This window comes from Cibotium barometz, chromosome 52 (assembly GCF_041138505.1).
Source record: "Cibotium barometz isolate CiBa-2024 chromosome 52, ASM4113850v1, whole genome shotgun sequence".
In the NCBI taxonomy this organism is placed as follows: Eukaryota; Viridiplantae; Streptophyta; class Polypodiopsida; order Cyatheales; family Cibotiaceae; genus Cibotium; species Cibotium barometz.
Window position 1 is genome coordinate 33,080,334 of NC_141097.1, and position 12,727 is coordinate 33,093,060.

Consider the following 12,727-nt stretch of genomic DNA (forward strand, 5'->3'; position numbering starts at 1 on the left):
GCTGCCTTATCAAGTTTAGAGGCAAAGTACATGGGTGCTAAGATGGCAGCATGTGAGGTAGCTTGATTACATAAGCTACTTGTTAGAGGTTTGGGGCTGCATGTGGGTAGGTAGGTTGTTATCCATTATGATAACCTGAGTAGCATTGCAATGAAGACTAGAAATAATGAACTCGGATGCAAAACATCTTGCTTTGTAGAGTCAATACCAAGCATAGTATAGCCCGACGCTGTAAGCTAACAACGTGTTTTCGTGATTAGTTGTCAAATCATATTAATGATGAGCACGGTAAGATTTGTTCTACGGATGCATTAGCATGAAACAAAACATCAATTGGACACTTGCACATCGTTCTTTAGGTTGGATACTTTGATTTACAAATGTAGCTAACCTTGTTTTACTTTTTATTAATGACCATGATGGGATCCACATGCTACACACCAACTCAACGCTTTAACACCATGGATTTGATCATATACGCTCATTATAGACTTAGGTCTTTCGTGTAGTGGTAAATCGAATTGATAAGCATAGTAACATTTACCGTACGCACGACGTCGTGCATCCTGACTTATTGGCATATAATACATTCACACGAACGCGCTCGTTGCCAGCTCACCTTAGAGCAGGTCAAGCGGCGTTGTGTTTTTATAGGACCCGTCAGATCTACTACTCCTCATCTCATCAGCTCAGCTCTACTATCATCCGACTGTCTTGGATTTTCCCAAGTAATCCTGCGTGTGTGATCACCGCTGTATTGAAAAGCCCCCAGCAATATGGCCAGATGCCGCCGCCGCTGGCTCCTCGCATCATGCCTGCTACTGGCGCTCATCAGCTTCAATGCCACGCCGGCGTCTTGCCACAAGAAGAAGATCAAGGCCGCCGCCCGGCCGTCCCACTACAGATTCTACCTCCACAACACCGTGTACAGCACGGCCGTGAATAACACCTACTTCACCTCGGTGTACAGTTCGCCCCCTCCGGGCAACTTCTCCAACCCCTTCTCCTTCGGCGTGGTGGCCACCTTCGAGGCCCCACTGACGCTGGGCGCCTCCAACCGCTCGGCGTCGGCTGGGGTGGCGCAGGGCTTCTACGTGCTGGACAGCCAGAAAGGCTTCGTGCTCTTCCACACCTTCACCGCCACCATCGACGACGGCACCTACAAGGGCACCCTCACCATCATGGGCCAAATCGTGGAGGCCCAGAAAGTGCGCACCCTCACCGTCGTTGGCGGAACCGGCGACTTCCTCCTCGCGCGCGGCCTCGTCACCAATCGCCTCGTCGAGCTCGTGCCGGTTATGCCTGCCCGATGGATACTCTCCTTTGATCTCGACCTCTACTACTAGACCACTTGTTGGCATGCCTGCTGTCTTCAACTCATTGCCTTTTTCCTTTAATAACCAAGAACCTTCACCTTAGGCGTTGCTTTTTTCTTCAATAACCTAGGCCATTCTATACGTCCGGATGTAAGTATTCTTTATTCTTTATTGCTCTCTCTAGTTCCTGGTAAGCATGGATCCCACATCATGAGGTATCACCTCAACAATAAGTAATGTTCTACTTAGAAAATCATAGCTACTAAATTGGGACTCACAACCATCATTGCTTCACATCAATTATTATTACGAAAATCTCACATTAAATACTAGCTTTATTTCTCTAAGGCCCTAGCATGTAACTATAGAGAATGTTTTTATTATGTAGCTTCTTTTTTGTCTAATTTTGGGGAATCTCACGATCTCTCCACAAGGGAGCTGAGAAGTGTTTGTCTTGACATCGAGGTAGCTTCAAGGTTAGTTCTTGATTTTGCATGTTTTCCAACTTTTTTGTTGTCCATACTTATGTGACTTGATGTCGGCTCCTTAGGATTTCACGTCTTCCGCTATCTTAGAAGAGGCATTGGATCCACTACAAGAGAATGGGGGGTCTACCCAAGAAACTTAACCCCGCATAACTTAGAAAAGAAGGAAAACTTAGAAAAGAAGGAAGTGTGAGAAGTGCATTAACAGATTTATCTTTGAATTTTTTGCTTGAGTGCCAAATAATTTATTGAGTTCATCCCATGCATCTTTTGCCCATTATATCCGTGTGATGTGATGAATGATTTCATCATTTAAACTGAGTGTGATAAGTCCTAATGCTTTCTCATTCCTGCTCTTCCACTCATTTTCCCTACTCACCTCTGGGCATTTATCTCTTCCCTCAACTAGCCCCCCCACAGATTTTTCCTCATGAGCAGATACATGGTTTTTATTTCCCATGTATAAAACTGCTCCCCATTAAATTTGGCTATCTCTTGTGCCGTGCTCATGATGATGTGAAGGGGGTCTTACCTCTTGATCCAATTTTAAGATTAAAGGGCAATGTCTACCCTTTTACAACTCAATCTGGTGTTTAAGTGATGATTACAACAGATTTATCAGCATAAATTCACCCAAAAATTACATAAAACAAAGGGTAACATATCTAAACTGAATGGTTAGAGTATCAAACCATCTCCGAATTGCAGTCTGAAGTTATAGGGATCTGTATCAAATACCTAATGGTTAATTTGAACCCTCAATTGCACCAAAATAAAGTGATTAATATTGTGATTAATCATTGATTAGCAAAATAATCCTTTATTTTGTGTGCAAAAAATAGAGTATGCGGGGAGTCCAGATCTGGGGCCTTAGAGTTCAAATGAGCTCAACTCCTTTTAAACCCATCAATAGCAATTAGTCTAGTAGAGGATTAAGCCAAGAAACACAAGATTTGACCAAACATTGAATGCTTAATCTTTGTTTTACCAAAGTCACCTGCAAATTTGATGGAGAGCTTGAATCTCACTGTAGACTTGATGAAATCAAAAACTGTCTTCACTAGCTTGTAGAGCACCCTTGAAAACCCCTAGGGCCAAGAGGAATTAGACCCATTGTACATGTGGAAGACAAGATCTCCATTTTCCTTCAGAAAAACTGCGCTTGAAGAAATGTGGAAAACAAGTGCATGCGCCGGCAGTTTGCTAATTTGATTAGATGGGCTGAAGCGCAAGGAGTATGGCTGCATGTGGCTAAGAGTTTTTGGGCCAATTTTATGTGTGAAGGCAGAGAGAGCTCCTCCACCAACTGGGGGTACAGAAACTATTTGAAAAAAGAGGTAAAAACTTGATTATCTATTAATCCTAATTAACTAGATGATTAGCAAGATAATGGGCTCATAATTTTGATGGATTCTAAGCTAGGCTCTCATACCATGTTAAATTTGCAGCAATGTGATGAGCTATGGTGGATCAAATGCAAGAATCAACATCATTAGCAAAGAGATTAGACGATAATAAAGACATGATTAGTGAGCAATTAATTGATAGCTTAATGTAGGCATGGATAATTAAAAACTAGCAAATTCTCATTATGCCAATGCCTCAATTTATAGAGTTTACATTCAAGCATCTAATCTCACTGATCTCTCCTTGATTCACTCCACCTCTTTTGCTTGGTTCTCTCCATCTCTTCCCAGAATATCTCACACATCCTAAATCTTCTAATGCTACCCTTTATTCTCTCCCAGTAGATACTTCTCATCTTTTCACAACTTCTCACTCATTTATAGATTCTCTTTTATAGCCTCTTGCTAAGGGCTTGTTCCCGCACACACCCTATTCACTTGTATATTTCAACAGTTATGAGGGCTATTTAATATCATGAGAGAGATATCCATTACATAACAAAAATCTATGCCTTTACAAACTTTATGGAAGTAGCTCTAGGTTTTTTGGATATGGCAAGCATCTGCGATGTCTCTTAAAATCCCTTCTCTCCTCAATTATTGCCCACTTTTCCTTTTCATACCTTTCCACCCACTTTGTGATGACATCACTATAAAAAATTTATTTACCTTGTGTTGCATTTCCCTATCCATCCTCCTTGGTTTTTCTTTGTATGTTTCTACATGTGACACCATTCACTCATCATGCCCATTTCTCCATAAATGATGCATGGTGGGATGCACTCGTGAAAGATATTAGAGATTATTTTTTGGGAATGTGCATAAGAATGAATGCTATATGCATTATGTATTGGGCACATTGCATCAGTGTAAAAATGGGATCAGACACTGCCCTTGTCTAGAATAAGGCAAGAGGTAAGACCACCCACATAAATTTGGGTTTGCATTGCATAATGACACAAGATAAGCATCAAAAGCCCAAAAGAACTGTCAGCAAAACATTGAAACATGTTGCTCACATGGAGCAAAAAGACCTGACACGGACAAGCTCATGGCCCCATGAAAGAAGAAGAATATCTCTTTCCAAGAAGAGGATCCACACCGAGAAGAAGATCTAAAGGAAGAATTGAAGGAAGACATGGACACAAGAAGAGAAGCTGCCACAAGAAGACTGAAAGAAGAGGAAGAGATGGACGCGTGGAGAGAAGCTGCCACGACAAGAAGACTGAAGAAAAGAGAAGATGTGAGGCTCCAAAGAGTGAGGAGCCATGTGAAAATCTCTGAGAGAGAGAGAGAGAGAGAGAGAGAGAGAGAGAGAGAGAGACCCCACAACCCAATGTAACCTGCCCCAACAAAGTAAAACCACCTCTGAGCCAACGTGGTAGATAGATGTATCTGTGAGAACTTTAGTCAAGGTCGCAGGCACTTGTAGTAAGCCTTGGACACATAGAGATAGAGAGTGTTAAGGACTATGAGATTAGGGACTCTACACTGGTCGCAAGCTATCAAGTAAGAGAGAAACTTGGTATAGGGTCCAGGTGTGCTAAGATAACTTCAGGGGAGGTGTAGACACTGGTCACAGACTATCAAGTAAGGAGGGAAACTTGGTATAGGGTCTAGGTATTCTAGGAGTATTCACTTGAGGGGAGGTGTTGAAATATACAAGTGAATAGGGTGTGTGCGGGAACAAGCCCTTGGTTAGAGGCTATAAAAGAGAATGTGTAAATGTGAAAGAACTTGTGAAAAGGTGAGAAGAATCTACTGGGAGAGAATAAAGGGTAGCATGAGAAGATTTAGGAAATGTGGAGATATTCTGGGAAAAGTGAAGACGTGGACAGAATCAAGCAAAAGAGGTGGAGATATTCTGGAGAGGTGGAGTGAATCAAGGAGAAATCAGTGGGATTTGATGCTTGGATGTAAACACTATAAATTGAGGCATTGGCCTAATGAGAATTTGCTGGTTATTGATTATCCATGCCTACATTAAGCTATTTGTTAATGATTCACTAATCACATCTTAATTATTTACTAATCACTTATTAATGATGTTGATTCTAGTATTTGATCCACCATAGCTCATCACATTGCCCTAATTTCAACAATATTATCTTCTTTGTGAAATTTTAAAATTTTAAAAATTGTCTTTTATTCAGATACCTACTATCGACAAGATTGCTACGAGAAAACAATCTCCTACCTAAGTCAAGATCCAAGGCAAAGTCTATGCTATTTGAATTGGGCATGGAATATAAGCGTATTCATGCTTGCGTCAATGATTGTATCTTGTATAGAGGAGAATATACAAAAATCATGCATTGTCTTAAATGCAATGAGCCATGGTTTAAAGAGGAGTCTACAAATGGTAAAGTGCCAAGAATGGTCCTACGACATTTCCCCCTTAAACCTCGTCTAAAACAAATGTTTGGATGTCCATTGCTTATAAAATATATGGACTAATATGGAAAAAATCGAAGCACCGCACTTTATGGGATCAACCCTTTCTCCATATAGTTATTGTACTGATTTTAGCATATAGTTATCGTAATCTACAACTTATACTAGCACTTGATGGGATCAACCCTTTCTCCATATAGGTATCCAAATGGTCAACCTTGTCTATTGTACTGATTAACTATAATATTCCACCCTTCATGGTTCCTTAATTTATTATGATATATAAGGGTATAAGATCAACTTGTCTTCTTTTATGACATGTTAGGAAAGCACCAAGTATTAAAACATGAAGAGCTCCAAGCGCTTTGGAGGGATTTGGAGGTTCATGATAGATCTAGACGATCGAACAAACATCAAAACTTCCTTCTTTGAGGCATACTCACACATGGGCAATTCATGACTATCCAAGATTTTCACTATGTTCAAGTACATACTATAGCATTTACCCCACATACATAGATGCATTGTCTCACTTTATATCATGGCTCGATAATTAAGCAACACATGGATGACAGATCTTGCTACAAAAATCCATCATGCTTTTCCTACTTATGGACTAGAACTTGATTTGTGGGATGGAGTGAGAACTTGAAGAAGTGTGCGTATTCATTTTATAGGAGATTTTTTACCCATGGATCACTTGTTCAGGACTACCAAAAGGCACTAAAGTTTAATGTTAATGGTAAAAAAGAGAATCAATCCCCTCCTCATAGGATGACTCTACACGATTGGAGTTTAGCATGGAATTCATTTGAAATTTGTAGATAGAAGAATTCAAGGGAGGAACCCATAGGAATAAATCTCAAAAACTTAATCTTCTATAGACTAGAGTATTGGAGTAAGATAGGAATTATTGGCCTATTGGATCCTATGCACATTTTCAATAATATTAGAGACTCCCTCTAGAGGCATCTTATAGGTAAGAAGGACTCACTCGCAGTCTTAAAAACGATCTTGTCAAGTTCGAAAGTAGACCTCATATGTGGTCTCAAAAAAACTCGGAAGGAACAGGAAGCTTTTATCGTCATGATCTGTGGGTTCTTTCAAACCAAGAGCATGTAATAGTCTTGGAAAGAATAAAGAAATCATGAACACACCAACTGGATATGGATCATCATTTCAAAACCTTTTTATCTTATAGAACAATAACCTATCAAGACTAAAGTCCCATGATTTGCCATAACTTCTTGCAGGTTGAGAATAATGAAGCACACTAAATCCAACCTACCTTTCTCATTTTCTTATATGTGCTAGGCTAATTATCACTCACTTAATACTTTATTTTGCAGCATGTTCTACCATTAGTTATTTAAGGCTACTTGACTCCTAGAATACGTGATATTATTTATCAACTACTAGGAATGCTTCCTCGGTAAGAAATATGCCTTCAAATCATGTTTTTCAACATACATATTACTTGACATATTTATGATATTCTTAATTACTATAGGTTTGTTGTTGCCAAAGAGATTGAGCGTGTTAATCTACCAAAGATGAAAGAAGATACTGTGATGCTTTTGTGTCTTCTGGAAAAGGAATTACCTAGAGGCTTCTTCAACATACTTATTAGACTATTTAGTCGGATGTTTCGAGAAGCCCAATTTGAGTAAGGTCCTTGAACAAGTCATTGGGTAAAATGTTTCAAGTGTATCAAGGCTGTAAGTTGTAATTTGTTTTATGGGTCATTTGGAAAATTATTGACTATTTAGTGAAGTGTCTAGAGAAGCCCAATTTTGAGTAAGTTCCTTGCCCAAGTCTTGGGAAAATGTGTCGAGTCAAATGTGTTGAGTGTGTCATGTCATGAGTGGGATAGCCAGTATGTTAACCATTGTACTTTAATTTACATCTTGTAATAAACAAGAAAATACACTCGAAATGGTGGGGCCCCCCTTTAGAGGGTTATTAGGATGCAATCTGGTGTTTTGATTCTCTCTCCCTCTACCCCCAATATCTCCGTAACTCTCTCTTGATCTTTCCCATCTCTTAAGGCTTTGATGTAAACTTAATCTCCTAGTAATTTACATTTGAAAATAATCATTTTGTTAGATTATAGCAACTTCCAGCACTTACACAAAGCCTCATATCCATGTGACCACTGCACCACACGTGCTAACTTCGTGCTTGCTTTAAGCTTGTATAAATGCCACCCCCTCCTCGACAATGATGTCAACACCACCAAACTTTCATGCTCCATTCTTGATAATCACCCTTTCATGTTTGCCTCATTGCACATGCACCCATGTGAGCTCTTTTGTGCCATGGTCATGAAGCCCACCACCTACCCAATTGATGTGGCACACAAAACTTTACACATAGCACAAAAAGAAAAATGATGCACAAATACTAACCTCTCATTTAAAGTTGAAAGAAAGAGAATAAGAAGAAGAAGAAGCTCCTACAGAGGATGACCATGAAGATGAGATTCATAAGGATGAGGCTATTTTGATGTATTGGCTAGACTGAGAAGTCTAGACACTCTAGAGTCTAGAGTCTGAGTATAAAGTGTAGATACTATTATCTAGATTCTAGAGAGTAGCTTTCTTCGTGTTTTAAGTATTTGGCATTAATTTTGAACTTATTTATTATGACATTGAGTGATGATTTTAGCTTGTTTTGTAATTATGCAAGTTCTAAATGGTTTGGATTTTCATAATCTCTATGTTTTCACTCTTGATTCTCATACATGAACTTAGGAGGCACTTTTAGCCGAGGCTGTAGCGCTCCACATGTGTGAAGAAGACCACCAATTGTTGTCAAGGGCTGAAAACCACAGCCCATACACAACTAGCACAACCAATCATTGATAGAAAAGGAAGAGGAGGAGAAGCCTAGACCCTCTCAAAACTAAGAGAGTAAGGGACTTGATAGCAGCAACAAACAATCCACCAAAACTTGTCAAAAAACACCCCATGAAGTAGGAAGAAGAGGCAGGCTAAACATGCGACAAGGCTATAGCACTCCACATGTGAAGAAGACCACCAATTTCTATTAAGGGCTGAAAAACACAGCCTACACACCACCAGCAACCAATCACTGATAGATAAGGAAGTGGAGGAGAAGCCTAAACACTCTCAAAATTGAGAGAGTAAGGGACTTGATAGCAGCAACAAACAGTCCACTAAAACTAGTTGGAAAACACCCCACGAAGTAGGTAGAACCATCGAAGAAGAGGCAGGCTGAGCATGCCACAAGGCTATAGTGATCCACATGCGAAGAAGACCACCAACTACTATTAAGGGCTAAAAAACATAGCCTACACACCACCACCAATCACTGATAGAGAAGGAAGCGAAGGAGAAGCCTAAACCCTCTCAAAACTAAGAGAGTAAGGGACTTGATTAAAGCAAAAACTCCACCAAAACTTGTCCAAAAACACCCACAAAGTAGGTAGAACCATCAAAGAAGAGGCAGACTAAAGATGCAACAAGGTTGTAGTGCTTCGCATGCAAAAAAGACCACTAACTGCTATCAATTTGAAAAACACAGCCCACACACCACTAGCAACCAATCACTAATAGAGAAGGAAGCAGAGGAGAAGCTCTCTCAAAACTAAAAGAATAAGGGAATTGATAGTAGCAAATAGCCCACCAAAAGTTGTCAGAAAACACCCATGAAGTAGGTAGAACCATCGAAGAAGAGGTAGGCTGAAGATGCCACAAGGCTGTAGCACTTCACATGCGAAGAAGACCACCAAATGTTGTCAAGGGCAGAAAAACACAACCCACACACGACCAACAAATTAAACATTATGATAGAGAAGGAAGTGGAGGAGAAGAAAAAAATGCAAGTATGAGGAAAACATAGCCACCAAGAAAGAAGCGTAGCCACCAAGAAAGAAGCGTAGCCACCATGGAGAAACATAGCAGGTTGATGAAAATGCAAGTACCTCTCTACTCCAAAAAAAACACAAACCTTCTTGCAAGGGGGGATCGCCGTGTGGGAGCCCATACCTAAGTGTGATACCATGATAAAATTGCACAATGCAAAAGCAAAACAAAGGAGAGAGTGAGAATCATAAAGAGAGAGAGAGAGAGAGAGAGAGACATCAAATAATGATCATATTATGTAGCAAGAGGCTTTTACAATGGCAATACTAGCCACCATTGCAAATGGTGTAGAGAACAAGTGCTTGTTGTGAATGAATGAATTAAGTCAAATGTGATGAGGGAAAGTGGCCTTTATATAGGGAGGCATGTAGCTAGCCACCTACAACAAAAATACCCCCATGACTAGTAAATCCCCATGACTATGAGAAAGTACAAGGCACAAATAAAAGGTCCAAATCCCAACAAAAATAGTGAGATGCACAATTCTAAAATTCCCATGGCCAAAAGGTGTCCTAGTAGATAATGGCATTTTAGCAATTGTAGTAGCCAAATGATAAAAGGTACCTCAGTCTCCCTTTGTCTAGTGATTGGCCTTCTCTCCATGTCCAAAAGGTTTCATAGTAGTAGCTAACACCATCTTAGCAATTGCAGCTCTCTAATGATAAAAGGTACCTTGATCTCCCTTTGCCTAGTGATTGGCCTCCTCCATATAGAGTTGTTAAAGTCTCTAATCTCATTTACTATAGCAAAAGCCATGGAGGCCGTGGCATCCTCCAAAACATTCCCAAGTAAACCTCCATCTACTAAGATTTTCATAGGTTAGTCCCTTGAGAAAAAGGGGCAGAGATGTTGTAACCCTGTCACACATGAGATGTTGTAACCCTGTCACACATGAGATGAGGGTATGCAGGGATCTTATCTTTGATGAGATGATCAGTTGGCATGCTGATGCAAAAGACTTGTTTGGGAATTATGTACAAGAGCACGTGGTTGCACGGAATACAGGTCAAGAAATCACAGTCATTGATTAGACCAAGAGAGTCCTCTAGTAGTGGATCTGTTTGATACACCATGGAGCAATAGTAGACTATGTCAGAAAATCAATCCTACAGGTCTAGCAAGTGCATCACATAAAGGTAAAGAGAATGTTAATGAATCTCCCGGTATGCGTTAAGCTAAACATACAACCTTACACACAAGAGAGGGAGAGGAGAAGAGAAACAACCATGCAAGGGTCGAGTTAGAGATGTGCACTTAGCCAACCCTAATGAGGGTTAACTCCCCTTTGAGGCCACTAGGGGCTCACTCCACCACCACTTGTGTCACCCAAGTGGAGATTCAAGAGCTAGGTTAAGAGCAAGAAGGAGGGAGATATGGAAAGATCAACCTTCACTCCATGCCACATGCATGCAAGAGGGACCTTGGTACATAGGAGAGGAGAGAAGAGAGGAGAAGCTAGATCATCACCATCCCAGCATGCATACACAACAACAATCAAGCATGCAAGCATCAACAAAAATAAAATCAAGCATCCACAAGCTCAAGAGAGTGAGAGAGAGAGAGAGAGAGGCAAAACTCAAATGAGACTAATGGGATGTCCCTTTTGGTATTCCATCAAACGTCTTATATACAAGAGATCTCATTTTACAATGGCCGACTGCCCATTTACAATTTGGGGACCCAAAACTAGCTTTGTATGATCGGCATTACACAAGCCATTAGCTTGGTCATCTCGTATCTCATTTATCAATTAGCATTTTGTGCGGTTTACAAAAAGATAAGTTACAAGAAGCGTAGCCACGCTTGAAAAATAATGTTAACTGGAGTGGTTAACATACCCCCTCCCTAATTTAGGTCCATCCTCAAAGCTCTCCAGATCTACTGGTAGTAGATTGAATAGGTTTTGACAAAATTGTAGCATGAGGTAGGACGTGGGGGGGGGGGGTCGATGGAAGACAGGGTAGCTGGTCCAGAAAGTGGTCTCCATCATGTCTTCAAAGTTTTGGAGGTGCCGAGCTGGCATCCACATGATGTGTTCGTAGTAGCCAAAGATCTACTTAGTGTTGGCCCTTTGTTGATCTCAAAGGCCAATCCTTGAGTGCCTTCATGATAGTGGTTCCAGAGTCGGGAATGTCTCTAGCAACATGATGAGCAGATTGAAAAATCTAATAGTGGTGATTACCAACCACAGGATCAGGCACTTGATCATATCTTCTAATGAATTGGTGGATGCTCTTCAACATGCTTTCTCATGCACGATTGTTGGGATGTTGGAGGAGTGAACCATAAAACATTGAATAACAGCTTTGGTTTCTTGGTCTGATCCGCACGGAAGAGGTTCGAGGCCCATCTTCATCAGATCAAAAAATAGTTACGGTTTATCCAAAGTGGTACGGTGCCTTACAATAATTCTCCCCGATGTATGGCTTCAATAAGAATGGTCACCTCTAGGCCGGCTGCTCGCCCATGAGATCGAACGTTATGGGGCAAGTAACGACGGGTGGCCAATGGTAGTAGATGCCTCTTTGTCAGGGGGGATGTGTGCGCCTCCACCTGGGATGCTTCGCGTCAATGTATGGATGCAAGACATGGATGTCCATGCGATCCGTGACCCTTGTGAGAGGCTCCACTTAGAGTTGTCAAACTGAGCAAAATCCGTATTGCGTACTTGAAATCCGTATTGCCTGCTTGAAATCCATTCAATCGAGTGGGTCACACCAATTTAGTGAGTTGAGCAGAGGGTCGACTTCCTCACGCTCAAGTGGTGGTGGCAGTGGGATCTCGCCTTCTCCCAAGGGTGGGGGGGAAGGGTTCCTTGTTGGTAGCAGCAGTGTGATGAGGTTAGAGGGGTGGGTGATGAAGAGAAAATAGTGGCGAGGTTTACATGAAGGATGGGGGGACGCCTTGCTGATGTTGTGAGGGTATATCTATAAGGGTTGTAGGTAGGCCTAAGTTCAATGTCAGTGTGGGAGGTGGGGGGTGTTGATGAGGGAGGTGGAGTGGGAAAACGAATGGGTGTAGATGATTGTGAGGGAATGAGGGGGAGTGTGGTGGTGGCAATAGGGGGTGGGGGTGCTTGTGTGCTTGTGCTTGGGTGAGAGGGGTTGGGAGGTGGAGGTTGATGGGGGGGAGATGAGGGTGGTCGTGGGCGAGGGGGTTGTGCTCCTAGGGTACCATCTCCTCCATCATCATCGTCATGGTCGATGTGGTTGTCTTCTTTGTCCCTGAACGTGCCCTTC

The 12,727-nt window shown here is 41.4% G+C and overlaps 1 protein-coding gene across 1 annotated transcript; it reads left to right on the forward strand.

Annotated features, from left to right (window-relative positions):
- Positions 1-693: 693 nt before the first annotated feature.
- LOC147609077 (dirigent protein 6-like) lies at positions 694-1,487 on the forward strand. Its single transcript, XM_086788572.1, has one exon. It carries the CDS (start codon positions 777-779, stop codon positions 1,344-1,346), a length of 570 nt encoding a protein of 189 aa, XP_086644698.1. The 5' UTR covers positions 694-776; the 3' UTR covers positions 1,347-1,487.
- The last annotated feature ends 11,240 nt before the right edge of the window (positions 1,488-12,727 follow it).

Coding starts and splice junctions, on each gene's coding strand:
- LOC147609077 (XM_086788572.1), top strand. CDS start 777: ATGGCCAGATGCCGCCGCCGCTGGCTCCTCGCATCATGCCTGCTACTG.